Source organism: Panthera onca, chromosome A2, assembly GCF_046562875.1.
Source record: "Panthera onca isolate mPanOnc1 chromosome A2, mPanOnc1 haplotype 2, whole genome shotgun sequence".
NCBI classification, from domain to species: Eukaryota; Metazoa; Chordata; class Mammalia; order Carnivora; family Felidae; genus Panthera; species Panthera onca.
The window spans coordinates 74027011-74042076 of record NC_138340.1 but is presented as its reverse complement, the minus strand read 5'-3'; the positions used below and the strand labels follow the sequence as shown (position 1 = coordinate 74042076).

The 15066-nt window shown below is 34.9% G+C and overlaps 1 protein-coding gene across 2 annotated transcripts in view; it reads left to right on the top strand.

Annotated features, from left to right (window-relative positions):
• CDK13 (cyclin dependent kinase 13) overlaps nucleotides 1-15066 on the top strand; it is a 122531-nt gene that overhangs the window by 95289 nt on the left and 12176 nt on the right. For both annotated transcript variants that reach the window (XM_060632194.3, XM_060632193.3), the window contains exons 8-11: nucleotides 4504-4605; nucleotides 4701-4778; nucleotides 13723-13839; nucleotides 14392-14523. In XM_060632194.3, coding sequence (XP_060488177.2) covers nucleotides 4504-4605; nucleotides 4701-4778; nucleotides 13723-13839; nucleotides 14392-14523 — 429 coding nt within the window. The remainder of the gene's footprint in view (nucleotides 1-4503; nucleotides 4606-4700; nucleotides 4779-13722; nucleotides 13840-14391; nucleotides 14524-15066) is intronic.

Here is a 15066-nt window from a genome sequence, read left to right as displayed (position 1 = left end):
ATACTGGCCTATAATTTTCTTTTTTTTTTTTTTTCCTTTTCTTTTCTCTTCTTTTTTTTTTTTTTTTTAAATGTCTTTGTCTGGTTTTGTTATCGGGGTAATCCTGACCTAATAAAATGAGTTTGGAAGTGTTCTCCCTTAATCAATTTTTTGTCAGAGTTTTAGAAGGATAGGTATTAAATCTTCTCTGTTTGGTAGAATTCATAAGTGAAGCCGTCTGGTCCTGGACTTTTGTTTGTTGGGAGGTTTTTGATTACTGATTCAGTCTCATTAGTAGTTGGTCTGTTCACATTTTTTCTTCATGATTCAGTCTTGGAGGCCTGTATGTTTCTAGCGATTTTTGTTTGAGCCTTTTCTCTTTTTTTCTTGTTGAAGCTAGTTAAAGGTTTGTCAGTTCTGTTTAGTTTTCAGAGAACCAGTACATGGTGTCATTGATCTTTTCTGTTGTCTGATTAGTCTCTATTTCATTTATTTCTGCTCTGATCTTTGTTATTTCCTTCCTACTACTATGGGTTTTGTTCTTCTTTTTCTAGTTTCTTTACATGTAAAGTTAGATTGTTTATTTGAGATTTTTCTTATTGTTTGGAGGTAGGCCTCTGTTGCTTTGAACTTCCCTTTTAGAACTGATTTTGCTGCATCCCGTAGATTTTGGTAAGTTGTATTTCCATTTTCATTTGTTTTGAGGTATTTTCTTACTTCTCCCTTCTAATTCTTCATTGACCCATTGGTGGTTTAGTATCATATTGTTTAATCTCCACATACTTATGATTTTTTTCCGGTTATTTTTTTTTCATGTGATTTTTAGTTGCATACCATTGTGATTGAAAAAGATGCTTAATGTGATTTCAGTCTTCTCAAATTTATTGAGACTTACTTTGTGGCCTCACATGATTTATCCTAGTTGTTTATCTTTTTCTTATGTTTATTTAGTTTTGTCATGGGGGCGGGGGGGGGGGAAGCATGGGGGTGGCAGAGAGAGAGGAGACACAGACTCTGAGCTGTCAGCACTGAGCTTGACATAGGGCTCCAACTCACAATTCTCAAGATCATGACCTGAGCCAAAGTAAGATGCCTAACCAGCTGAACCACCCAGGTGCCCCTAATTGGTTGTTTAAAGCTGATGTTGCCTTACTGGTTTTTTTTGTCTGGATGATCTGTCCATTGATGTAAGTGGGGTATTAAGTCCCCTGCTATTATTGTATTGCTGTCCATTTTTCCCATTGGGTCTGTTAATATTTACATATTTAGGTGCTTCTATCTTGGGTGCATAAGCATTTAGAAATGTTATATCCTCTTGTTGGATTGACCCCTTTATTATTATGTAAAGTTCTTCTTTGTCTCTTACTACATTCTTGGTTTTAAAATCTATTTTGTCTGATACAAGTAAAGCTGCCTCTGCTTTCTTTTGGTTTCCATTTGTGTGAAATATATTTTTCCATTTCTTTAGGCTGTGTATGTTCTTACATCTGAAGCAAATCTCTTGTAGCAGATCGATGGTTTTTTTTATTCCAGCCACTTACTTTGTCTTTTGGTTGGAGAATTTAGTCCATTTACCTTAAAGTACTTATTGATATTTACTTATTGCCATTTTGTTCCTTGTTTTCTGGCTGTTTTGTAGTTCCTATCTTCTCTTGCTGTCTTCCTTTGTGATTTGATGGTTTTCTTTAGTGTTATGCTTAGATTCCTTTCTTGCTATTTTTGTGTTTCTCTTGTAGATGTTTACTTTGTGGTTACCATGATGCTCCCCCCTCCCATTTTATGTTTTTGATGTCACATTTTACATCTTTTTCTTTTGTGTGTCCCTTAACTGATTATTGTAGTTACAATTATTTTTACTTATGTCTTTTAACCTGTATGGTAGCTTTATGTGATTAATCCATTACCTTTACTATATATTTATCTTTACCAGTGAGACTTACATGTTTTCTTATTCAATTAGTGTACTTCCTTTGCTGCTTAAAGACTTCCCTTTAAAAGTTCTTTTAAAGCCAATTTAGCAATGATGAACTTCTCTAGCTTTTGCTTGTCTGGAAAACTCTCTCTGCTTTAATTCTGAATGATAACCTTGCTGGGTAGAGTATTTTTGGTTGGAAGTTTCTTTCCTTTCAGCTCTTTGTCTATATTGTGCCTCTCCCTTCTGGCTTGCAAAGTTTCTGCTGAAAGATCTGCTTAAAGTCTTAAGGGGGCTGGGGTGGGGGGTTCCTTGTATCTTAAAGTTGTTTTCCTCTTGCTTCTTTTTGGATTCTCTTTTACTTTTGACATTTTAATTATACTATGTCTTGCTGTGGATCTTTTGGAGTTCAATTTTTTTATGGGACCTTTTGGGCTTCCTAGATCTGGACATCTGTTTGCCCACATTAGGGATATTTGCAGCCATTATTTCTCCAAATAAGTTTAATGTCCCTTTGTTTTCTCTCTTCTCTTTCCAGTACCCCTATAAGGTGGATGTTATTCTGCTTGATGTCGTTCCATAGGTTCCTTAAGCTTTCTTCACTTTAATTTTTTTCTTTTTTCCACTCTGTTTGTTTGAGTTTCACTGCTATGTCTTCTAGATCACTACTCTTGTCTCCTGCTTAATCTAGTCTGCTGTTGAATCCCTCTAGTTTAGTTTCTGTTTTTCAGATCAGTTACTGTCTTCAGCTTTGTGACTTCCCTTTGATACTTTCTTATATTTTCAATCTATTTGTTTAACTTCATGCTGTGTTTGTTGACTTTTCTCCCAAGATTGGTGAACATGTTTATGATCATGACTTCCACTCTGTTAGATAAATTACTTATTTCTGTTTCATTAAATTTTTTCTTCTCAGGTTTTATCTTGTTCTTTTGTTTGGAACATATTTTTCTGTTTCCTTATTTTGCTTGACTCTGTGTGTTGTTTCTATGTTTAGGGAAAACAGCTACCTCTTCTAGTCCTAAGGAGTGGCCTTGTGTGGGAGATGAACTTTGTCTTTCAACCTTGCCCTAGCTCTTCTGTTTCTCAGACCTTTGTGTTTGTCTAAGCAGCCTGATTTATATTTGCTAGGAACCAGTTATTGAGGGTGTCCCAAGACCAGTCAGTGTTCTGAAGGGAGGGATCTCAGTCAACACTTAAGTTCAGGTTGATTGGAAGCCAGACCCTCAGGCGGCAGCTTTTAACGTATGCAAATATATATAGTTGTATGGTACCACAATTGTAAATCCTCTGCCTACAGACCAGGTGATCTGGAGATATCCCTGGGCTACAATTGGAAAAGTCAAAATATATAAGCTCTTTTCTGGGAGGTACCAGTGAGCTGTAATGAGGCCAATGGAGAGTGCAAAGATGGTGTCCCCTGCCAGACATTCCCCAAGAGCACCTGTGTAGCCTTTAGATGTGTGGCAAACCTGAAGTCTGTCCCTTAGGCTGAAGCTCTAGGACAAATAAATGGGCCTTTTTCACAGAAAGCCTGGGGGTGTGTTTCAGTCTGTGTGGTGCCCTGGTTATGGTGGCCTGCCAAGAACCTTTTCTCTGATTATTACATTCTCACGGGACTAAGGAACGCAGTCACCCCTGGCCACTAGAGCCATGTGATCAGGGAGCATCTCTTGTGTAGACTGTGTGTGACCAACAGGTTTAGTGCAACTGCGGGAGAGTGCAGGCTGGGGTGCGCCTGCTGGCTTTAGTGGGGCCATGGGAGAGTGCAACAGTGGCACAGGGCAGTGCCTTTGTCTCTGGAGAGAGTCCCAGCAGGCCCCTACCCCTCTGGTGGATGGTTTAAGATTAGCAAATTAATATCCTTCACATATAATCTAGTTGCTTTTTAAACAGCTACTTTGTGCTGGTCCCTGGCTTGAGGGAGCCTGTTTGCAAGCCTTTTAAGAGAAGTATCTCAATTCCCTACAGGCTGTTTGGTCCCCTGGATGTAAGCCCCACTGGCAAATAAAGAGGTAGCAGTATGTGTATATTTTCTCTGTTAGAAGGTGACAAAGGAATCGTCTGATACGGTATCATACCTATTGCTTGTGGCGCTTTGCAGAGTAGACCTCAGCTACTACAGTACATTCACGTACTTTGTGTTTGCATACTAAAGTGGGTTGAAATATTGTCAAAGATATGTCCAGGTGAAAATGTTTGTTAGGTGATTCCAATTTGTACCGTATCTTGCCACATATTAGTAATTTGCCGGCTTTGGTTAAAATCATTCAACTTCCTTTAAGTCAGTTAATTCCTTTTAAAGTTATGGAAAGGAAAAACCAAACTGATGAGTTGAAATATAAAGACCTTTTTTGGACCAAATGACAGTTAAAATCAGCCAACTACTTTTCATTTTTATGTATTAAGGGAATTTTCGGTTAATCACGTTGCTCTCAGATGCATTTTATGATCATAGTCAGATGTAATAGCATGTCGGAATTTCGTAGGCAGGTGGAATTGGTTTTAGTTCGGATTGTTATGCTTTGATTAGCCAAAATAATATTTCCTAAGAGAATCTCTCTTATTCTAACAGATACTAACTCTAAAGAGTGATTTTTGTTTTCTTTTAGTCGGCCGTATACTAACAAGGTCATCACTTTATGGTACCGTCCACCTGAACTGCTGTTGGGAGAAGAAAGATACACACCAGCCATTGATGTATGGAGCTGTGGGTAAGATAGTTTTACTGATGGTTTAATTTACTTGAAACTTTTGGTAGTGAAGTAAATTCGTATCATTTAGTAATGATGGGTATTTTTCTCATTAGATGTATCCTCGGTGAACTCTTCACTAAAAAACCTATATTTCAAGCAAATCAGGAACTTGCACAACTAGAATTAATAAGGTAAGTTCATGACTGTAATATTTGTTGGGGGTGTATTTAAAGTCTCTCAAGTTTGTGTTTTCAGGAGAACGACGTGGTTTTCCTGAAGGCTAATGATTGCTGAGTGGAGGAAAAACTAGAATGTGGGTACTTTGATCCTCGTTCTAGTAAAAGTAAGGATCTTAAAGTCCCTAGATCTTTTTTGCAATTAAATGAAAGGGCTAGAGGCCCAAAAAATAAGACTGGGAAGAAAGAGTAAATAAATATGAGGAAGGAGACAATATGTGATAGGTAACATTTTTTTAGTATGGCAGGGTGGAAGAATTCATGTTTTGGAGTACTGTAAAAGAATATCTGTTTTATATATACATATGCATATGCATATACATTTATATGTATCTATATATGAATGTCTACACACCAAATGTATACATATGCACGTACCCACTAACATAAGTCTTCATTATTTGGAGCCTATTGTAGAGCCTATGTCATCAAGGGCATACATGTTAATCACATTTCTCTTTAATATTTTAAAATATTTTTTTTAAAGAGCCTTGGCTTTCATATATAATAATGTTAATTTACAACTTCTAAGATTTGTGTGTTTCTCAAAATATGGATGAGAACTTTTAGGAAAGGTACTGGTATGAGGTACCAGTATACTATGATACCAGATACCAGTATACTATGATATATACCAGATACCAGTATACTATGAACCTTCCTTTCAACAGACTTAATTGGATTAATTGATGCTCCCCAGTCCCCCTGTAAGTAACACTAGCTTGATAACATGGCAAACTGAATGTTTGCAGCTAATAGGCTACTACTCTCTAGTAAGACTATGTATTTATCTTACCAGTTGAAGTATGATGACTAAGAAATAGTTGTTTACTGACTTTTTTGTATACCGACTTTTTTTTTGTATGCCTACGTTTTATTATTGTATATATATCCTTTAATTAAATATAGACAGATGCAGTGCTTTGCAAAGACTTAACAAAGTTGGGGTGGGCAAGTTAGAAAGATAAGTCATAAAAATTTGGAAGAATTTAGTACTCAAATTGCTTTAAATCCTTGATATGATGTGTTATGGGTGTGGTTTATTCAAGAAAGCGAATACAGAGTCCCATTCAACGCATCCTCTGTTCAAAGGGAAGGCCTTGCTCTGTGTCAGAAAATTGGAGAATAAATGTACATTTTTTATTTTTCAGTTATAATAAAATGTTTAAATTATGTATCTGTGTTTCTTTATTTGTTTTAAATCATTCCCTGTTACCCATTTTTTCTATTAACAAGGCATTGGTCCTGATTGTATTGGATACTAAGGCTCCTATTAATTATAAGTTAACATTTATTTACTTTATACATGATGCAAGCATTGTTCTAAGAATTTCACCTGAATTAACCTCAGTTAAGCTTCATAACAACCTTCTTTCTTCTTTTTATAGTTAAGAAAATGGAACCTTAGAAAGTGAAGAATTTGTCCAGGGTCATAGAACTAGCAAGTGGCAAATTTGAGATTTGAATTTAGTTTTACCATAGTAGCTAAACTTCTAACTCATTCTCTCCACCATGTAGGAAATAAAACTGCTTGGAGATTTTTGGTTAGTATGACATAAGCATCGATAATTGATCAAACATCCTGAAAAATTTCTCCAGAATATTAATCCAAAACTTCTAAAGAAAAGATTAGTCAGTAGTATCTAGTTTTTCATTAAAAATCAACTTGCAGAGTCAAGTAGGAGTCATCTCAAGAATACAAGAATGTTTCAGTTTTAGGAAATCTATTACTATAATTCATCATTTTAATAGAAGTAAAATAATATGTTTATCTTAGTAGGCATTGAATAGGCATTTACTAGAAATATAAACCAAGTGTAGAGGTAAAATTCTTTAATGTGATGTAAAGATGTATTACAGACTAATATCCAGAATATTTAGTGTTGAAATACTAGAAGATAGAAGACAAGAATTATAAAAAGTGTTTTCTAGTATCATTACTTTAAGAGTGTTTTTAGAAGTACCAACCAGTTAACTAGTAGTGTTATGAAAGTGAACCAATAAGAGGTATAAATAGTGGAAAGATAAGGCAGTATTGTTATAATTTGTATATGATAACATTGCATACATGCAACATGCAAGGGAATTACCTGAAAGACCTTAAATTAAAAAGTTTGGTAAAATGATGAGTGTTGAGAAACCCTGTGTGTGTGTACATATGTGTGTATATACGTATATACATATGTGTGTGTGTGTGTATACACAATATACACGTATATAAATATATATGTATATACATACAATACCCTAATACGTTAATACATTTATGCCAAAAGCAGTAGCTTCTTAAAAATATGTACCAATAATAACCAGTTAGAAACGTACCTGAGGGAAAAGATCCCTTTAACAAAAGCACCATCATATATTCTCCATGCTTAGTGAAAACTAGTATCTCACTTAACATTGTAAAGCAGATTTGAATAACTATTGGGAGAAATGTATCTTGTTTTTGGTTGGAAGCCTTAACTTTTTTAAAGATGGCAGTTCAACCTGTGTCAATCAGTATAGTCCTAATGAGAATTTCAAAAGACATTAGCCCTCCAGATAAATGTTAAAATAACCAGAAAAATTCTTAAAAAGAAGGAAAATCTGGCATATCATATGTTAAAATTATAGCAACTAAAACCATTTGCACTGGCACAACATACATAGATGAATTGGTGGAATTATATGGCAAGTCCAGAAATAAAGCAAGTTTATATGGACTTTCAAATATAGTATAGAGAAAACATTTCAAGGCCAGGGGGATTAACTGAACAAGTATCTATTGGTTGCTGGTTGTGTGCCAGTTACTTGGCACTGAGGGTACAGTGAAGGGTGCGGGTTGTATCCTCAGTGCCTAGTGACTGGCACACAATTTTTTTTACTTTCTAACTGGGAGAGACAAGACAAAACAAATTAATAAAATGGATCAGGTGGTGATAAGGGATAGAAAATGACAGGAGGTAGTGTCATATATAGAGTCAGGGAAGGTTTCTCCCATAAAGTATCATTTGAGCAGGGATCTGAAAGAAGTGAGGGGACAGCAAAATAAAGATCCTGATGCATGAGTGTACTTGTTATGAACATGTTAAGTCCATTAGTGAACTCAGCCCATCCACTTGGTCACATACTGTACAGAGATTAAAAAGGAAATGGTAGATCTGGAGATGTTGACATAGAAAAGCAACATCATTACATGATGTTTTACAGAACCGTTTTGCAGAAGGCTATGTTTGGTTTGGTCCCATTTAGATAAGACTGACACATCAAAAGAGTCTGGAGTTACTGTCTGAGCATGGATTTGTGAGAGGGGGCTATTTTACATTCCAGTTTATATATTTCAGAATGTTTTTGTTTTTGTTGGTATGATACCAAATATTTATAATATAAAAAGATGGTGGAATTGTGATTCAATGGCATTATTTTTAAAACATGAAGAAAAAGACGTTTCTGACAAAAGAAACAGTTGTCTCCCTGACTCCCTGATATGAAGGAGGCATCAGAGTACTATTGATTGAAAGGGTGGGCTGTGGAATCCTCCAGACCTGGGTTCTAATGCCAGCTCAGCTACTTCCTGCTCTTGTGACTTAGGGTAAGTTCCATAACCCTCTAAGTTTGTTTCTTCACAAGTAAAACAGGATTAATCATATGCTTAGGGTTGTAAGAATTTAGTGTAAGTTTCTTGCTTCTCCCTGTAACTTTGTTTGCAGTTATGTTTGAGTATATCCCCAGTCTAAAGCCGCAGGAATGATGGGTTCTAGTCTGCATAAAAATCCGTGTGAACTAGTCAAAGGTGGGAATACTAGTCAGAATCTGTGTTTAAAAGCTTCACACTACAGTGGTTAAGTTCTGTCTACTTAGCCTTGTTCCAGAAACTATTTTAGGCAAATTACAAAAGTTTTGTGATAAGAAATAGCTTGGGTTTAAAATCAACGGCAAAATAAAGTGAAAACAGGTGATGCCAAAATGGGATGAATTGAGAGCAAAAACTGTTAACACAAGAGTCACTGTTTTAACTCCACGAAGAACTTTTATATCACACAGTATACATTACATTGCTTATGAAATAAAAAACACTTATAATCATGGAAAAAGTGAGAAGTAGATTGGAATGAAAAGAATTCTGCTTCTATCCACCTATGGTCACACAGGTGAAATTTTTAACACCTTAAAAGCTTAGCCATTGATTGTTCTAAAATATAGCTCAAGAAGGGAAGCTCCCATATTTTTAAAAATGAAGCATGTATATCTTCATAAATCAATAGCATAAACATTAGACTTGTGCTTCTTTTTGCTCTTAAGAATTTCTCTACACCCTGAAAAATTATGTAAGATCCCAGGAGCTTTGTTTATGCTAGTTGTATCTATTGATATTTATCATACAAGAAATTAAAACTGAAAAACTAAAAATATTCACTTTAAATCAATATATTAATACGGTTTAATTGTAAAAGTCTTTGTTTTCCAAACTAAAATAAATGTTGGTGAAAATGAGTAGCATTGTTTTACATTTTTATATATCATTTAATATCTGGCTTAATAAAGTAGTAACATCTGGATTCTCCTCTTTGTGATATGTTTTCAGTAGTCTTTTAGATAATCGTGTGTATTCTCCTTTGAAACTATACTAAATAAGTGGTTATTTTTTATAGGTTAGTTGTAAAGTGCAGTGTGAAAACATGAAGGAATATATTGTATTCTAATGTATTAAAATCCATTAGTCTGTCTTGCACTCTGGATCTGTGTTGATTTTGTAACATTGGTAATTTGGAAGATATCAGATCACTGAATTTAGCGGATCTTCTAAATGGAACATTTCATTATATAATATTGGTTATCACCACTAATCTCATCAGAAAAGCCTATAGGTATTTATCGTGAAGCTTTCAAGTCTATGGTGTAGATAAAACCTTTCTGGTATTCTAATTTTCTCCTAAAATCTTGGATTTTATAATTGAAAATAAATACCACACTTGTCTTCCTTGAAGTAACAAGCTGACTTTGTTCACATGTGAGAAAATGTCTGGCAGATACCCAAGTCTGAATGACCGTAGTGTGTTACTTATTCATATAGGGAAAAATGATGGGCTATGAAAAAACTGCTACTTCAGCAGTTACATAACACAAGTGTGTCTCAAGATAACCATCAGAATTTCTTGAGCAACAAAAGTGCTTTATCTTCTGTTTTCTCACTGAGAGTGTAAATAAGATGTATACTCAAGTGTTAGGGTTTAATAACATTAACAGTTTTTAGTGCTTCAACAAGTATGACCGTAAGTGAAATGGCTGTTCTGTATCATCCCTGCCCTGGGAGATTGTATAGTAGTAAAGAGTATTTACTGTTGATAGTTTTATACCATCAGTGGATAATCAACACATTGAAAAAAGGCAAATAATGTTTCAGTAACATCTTTCACCTGCCGGACTGCTAAAGGGTCCAAGGGATTATTATCCAAGGGTCTTTGGACCCCCTTTTTGAGAACTGCTACTGTATACCAATCTCACATACGAATATTGATGCAAAACATCCAAACGAACAACTAGAATACAGCATTACACTAAAATAATAGTACTTTTGTCAGGGCCAGGTGTATTCCTCATTTAAATGTTAAGGATGAGTGTTAGGAAAGCTCTTAATATAATATACAACATTAGTAACCCAGGGAGGAAAATGCAGATGATGGTTATAATAGTTTCTAAAAATGAAGCTAACAAACTAAAAATGAAACTAACAAAAGAGTGCAAAACATTATAGTTAGGCAAACTGCCTTTTAAACATTTAAAAGCCACAAAATAAAACCCATAGTAAAAAGGAATACGTTAATTTTTAACAGGATATATGTGAGTGTGTGTGTGTGTGTGTGTGTGTGTGTGTGTGTGTGAATATCTTTATGTTTTTCTCAAACCAAAAGTCATCATCCTTCCCAGTTGTAAACAATTAGAGTACTCCCATTTAAAGTCAGAAACTAAACTACCCAGTATCGTATGGCATCATTATCATTGTAACATTGTTTTGAAATTGCCACATACCGTATCATAATGATAAAGAGGTATGCATGTTTGAAAAAATAGAGGAGAATTCTCATTATAGGTGAGAAGACTGTAAACCCGGAAAGCCTCAAAGAAACAACTATTAAAACTATGTTAGGACCCATAGGATCTCAGATGGCTATTTAAAATTTTGTGTCATATGTCAAACGTTTTCTATAATAGGACTTTCCTAATAGGAATAAGAATACATTCAAACAAGCAAAAAATAAAGATGATAAAAAGCAATATATAAGATCTAATTAAAGATACATATAAACTGAAGGAAATATAAATGTGTATTTCTGGGATAGAAATATTAAACCTTCTGAAGATAGCAATTCTTTCTAAATCTATAAATTCAGAGCAGCAGTGGAATCTGAACAGATTCTCTTACTTTTGGAGTGTGACAGTATTGATTCTACAATCTGTAAGAAAATTCTAAGGAGAGTAATTAGAAGTGTGGGTGGATAGAAGGCTTTGTCCTGTTGGCCTTACAAAAAATAAAAAGCTACCGTATGGTATTGATACCAGAGTAGGTGAGTCAGAATAAAGTCCCAAAATAGATCTCAGGTATTTGGGGATTTAGCATATGGTGCATCTCAAGACCTCTTCGGTAAGTGATCTTGAGAGAGCTGGTTGGCCATCGGGTACAGATCTTAACCAACATGCAGTTATCATCAATTGCTGTCATGTCTGCTTCGTCAGTTTCTAGTAACTTTCCCTGCCTCAGATGATCTAATGACCTGCTACTAGTTCGATAACTTCACTATTCAACTATCTTCTCACAACACATAGAGTAAAATAGTTGAAACTCTTTAGCTAAGGGGTAATGAAACTTACTTTCATTTTATTGCTATTGAATGGGCCAGATGCCAGCTCATTTAATTTCACAGCTCTGAAGTAAAACTAATCTGCCTTTTACAAAAGAAGAAACAGATTTTTAAGCAATGCAGTTTGACCAATTGTCACAGGCAGGTTTCAGTTCTAAAGTTTGTTTTCAGAGTTTGCCTTCATTCTAGTTAGGCGAACTGCCTGTTAAAACTTACTGTGTGGCTCCTATCTGTGCTCCCAGCAACCCTCCCTGAGCCCTAAATTCCACCTATTTCCTTAGTCTTCCTCTGATATGTCTGTACTGGACTACTTCTGTGCCTCTGCCTATGCACTTCTCTTTGCCAGTAACATTTTTGTTCTTTTCCACCTGTCTATTATTTACTTATCCTTGGAGCTGTAGCCAAAATTCTGTACCTCTTCCATAACTTGAGTACATTTTCTTGTATTTCTGCTGTTGAAAGCATCCTTCACTTTTGAAAATTTCAGTATACTTTATATTTCTGTAATAACGTACCTCACTCTGCCTGGGATTATTTATATTTATATTGTTATTGAGAGAAGTTTACAAAAGTTAAAAGACACAGTTCCCAAACTGTAGTTTAGTAAGAAAAAACAGATACGTAAACTAAAATACAAAACAGTGAAATAGTGTCAAAAGAAGCAAGTAGAAAGCAGAGTGACTGTTCTCGGTAGCTATGGGGACACAGAAGACCTCATTGAATACATTATTTTTGATCTGAATCTGGAGAAATGAAAAGGATTCTGCTAGTTAGAATCTAGCAAGGGGAAATATCACAAATGTGGAAGAGTGATTGATCTGTGGGGAGGGATGAATTGGGAAATGAGACTGGGAAGGCAGTTTGAAACCAGATCATAGAACCATACTCCTGAGTTTGACCTTGTTTTCTGAGACAGCCACTGTATTTTTGAGGAAGTTGTAAGGAAAAAGAGACTGGCAGTGGACAAATGCCTTAATACCTTTTTAAAAGCTTAGGTTTACAAAAATCCTGAACTATGTTGAAACAAAAATGTACTTTTCAGTGGCATAGCTTAAAAGACCTGCGATTTCTTCCATAAAGAAGAAATCTTTATTTCTTGTGTGTTTCTGAGACCGCGTTCTACAGCTCAGCTAAAGAATGGCTGGCAACTTTAGCCATCGCTTGTTTATACACATTGGTGCATGCATTTATATTTATTATGTACAGAACAGTTACTTTTAGTCAGTGATGCCTGGACATTTCCTCTTTACATATGAAGACCAGCTGAGGATTTTATGTACAATGCACATTTATTTTTGAGATTCAGTGTACTGAGGGTAAGCATATTTAATGATTTTTCATCTATATATTATCAAATCAGTGTTTAAATATTTAGCAGCTGGGGTTATCCATGTTATAGCCTTTCTTCTACAAATTACCATAACAAGGACTTACTAGTTAGTACAAAAATAGGGTTTCCAAAATACAGATAAGCAGAGATTAAAGCAGTTAAAATTTCTAAATACCTTGAAATCAGTGGCACTACTTAAGTTGAAGAACTTTTATGTCTCAAGAATGTTACTTTGAAGGGTCCTCCTGTTGACTGAATTCAGCAGCAGACATAGTACAGTTCCCTTCCTGGATGTAGGAAGTTTGTTTCCAGTGTTCTCACAGACTTCATCATAGTCATGAGAAGGTGATGACAGGTACCTATAGAACAAGAGAAAGACCTACTAAGTTCTTGCTCCTTAATTTATTGGCATAAATTTTTTAGCTTGCTTCACAATATGGTCAGCATATTTGAAGTGTTTTCAGACTTGATTGTACAAATATAAAGGTTTTCTTTTCAGGAATGTTTGGAGTGTTAGAAGTAGCTACTGAAAATAAGTTGATATCTTAACACAAGTAATTAAGTTGGGATGACTAAAATATTGACTAAAACTTCTCATACATTGCATGAAGATTCTATGTAACCTTTATGTATTGAATAATGAGTTGAGGTTTTATGTGGCAGTCGTATGTATGATTTTTTTTCTGTGTAATTTATATTGATGTACTTATTTTTGTGTGTTGTTTAGCCGTATATGTGGGAGTCCATGTCCTGCAGTGTGGCCTGATGTAATCAAACTACCATATTTCAACACCATGAAACCAAAGAAGCAATATCGTCGAAAGTTAAGAGAAGAATTTGTTTTGTAAGAAGGGGATGCTTAAATGTCCATATTGCATTGATTTTTTTTTTCTTTTTAGTTATTGTGAATTCTAAATGTCACTGTCCTCTATTGACCCAACGTAGACCGATCACAATTCTCTTATGTCCTTTAATTTTGACTTTCCCTTTGCTACATGCAAATTACCATTTCACTATCATTATGGTTTCAGTGATTTGGGGTTGTGTGTTTGATTTGGAGTTTACGTGATGGAACTTTAGCATCATTTAAAATTTTAATGAAGCAACTTACATGTTATTTGAGTTCAGGTTTTTATTTTGTTATAGGAAACTATACTATTCAGTTCTTCATTGTTAAAATTGCATATTTCCAATTGAGTAATAAAATAACGCTACTGTTTGCCAAATTTCAAATTATTTAGAATGATAGTTAAAAAGTATGTAAAAATATGTCTCAAAGGAAAATTTGGAATTTATTGGACTAAAGTAGTACAAACATGTTATAAAATGTTATTTTAAAGAAGCATTAAACTTATGTCAAAGACCATGTATGACTTTTGTAATCCTCTCATGCCAGTATTCCTGCAGCCGCATTAGACTTATTTGATTACATGCTCGCCTTGGATCCTAGTAAGCGCTGCACTGCAGAACAGGCTCTTCAGTGCGAATTCCTTCGGGACGTGGAGCCCTCAAAGATGCCTCCACCAGAGTAAGTGGCTCTTTATTAATAATTAGATCCCATCTGGACAGTTTTAGTAGCATCTGTATAAAATGATCAGAAGCTATTGCATGATTAAGTCAAAAAGAATAAGTCAAAAGAAATAGAATACTAGTAATACACATAATTTGCACATCTAGAATTTAGAACCTTGCTTAATGTTCTGCTAACATAGCAAGAGCAGCTTTCCTCTTTCTAATTTTATTAATAGATTTCAACTCTAGGAAAATATTCCTGCTGCTAATATTATTCTAGTACTACTTCTGCCAGCCCCGGTGTTGCTATAGCTAAAAATTTGGGTGCTATGCTAAGCATTTTTCATGTATTACATTAATCTTTATAATCCTATCAGGTGGGTATTATTATTGTCCTCTTTATATAGAGGAGGAAGCAGGCTCAAAGAGGTTAAGAAACTTGCCCAAGAATACAAATCTAGTAAAGGGTGGAGCCAGCCAGTTAGCTCAGTAGCAAAGAGAAGTTCTGAAATATTCCTGGCATACTATATAATAGAAAATCCTTATCATTGGATAAAAG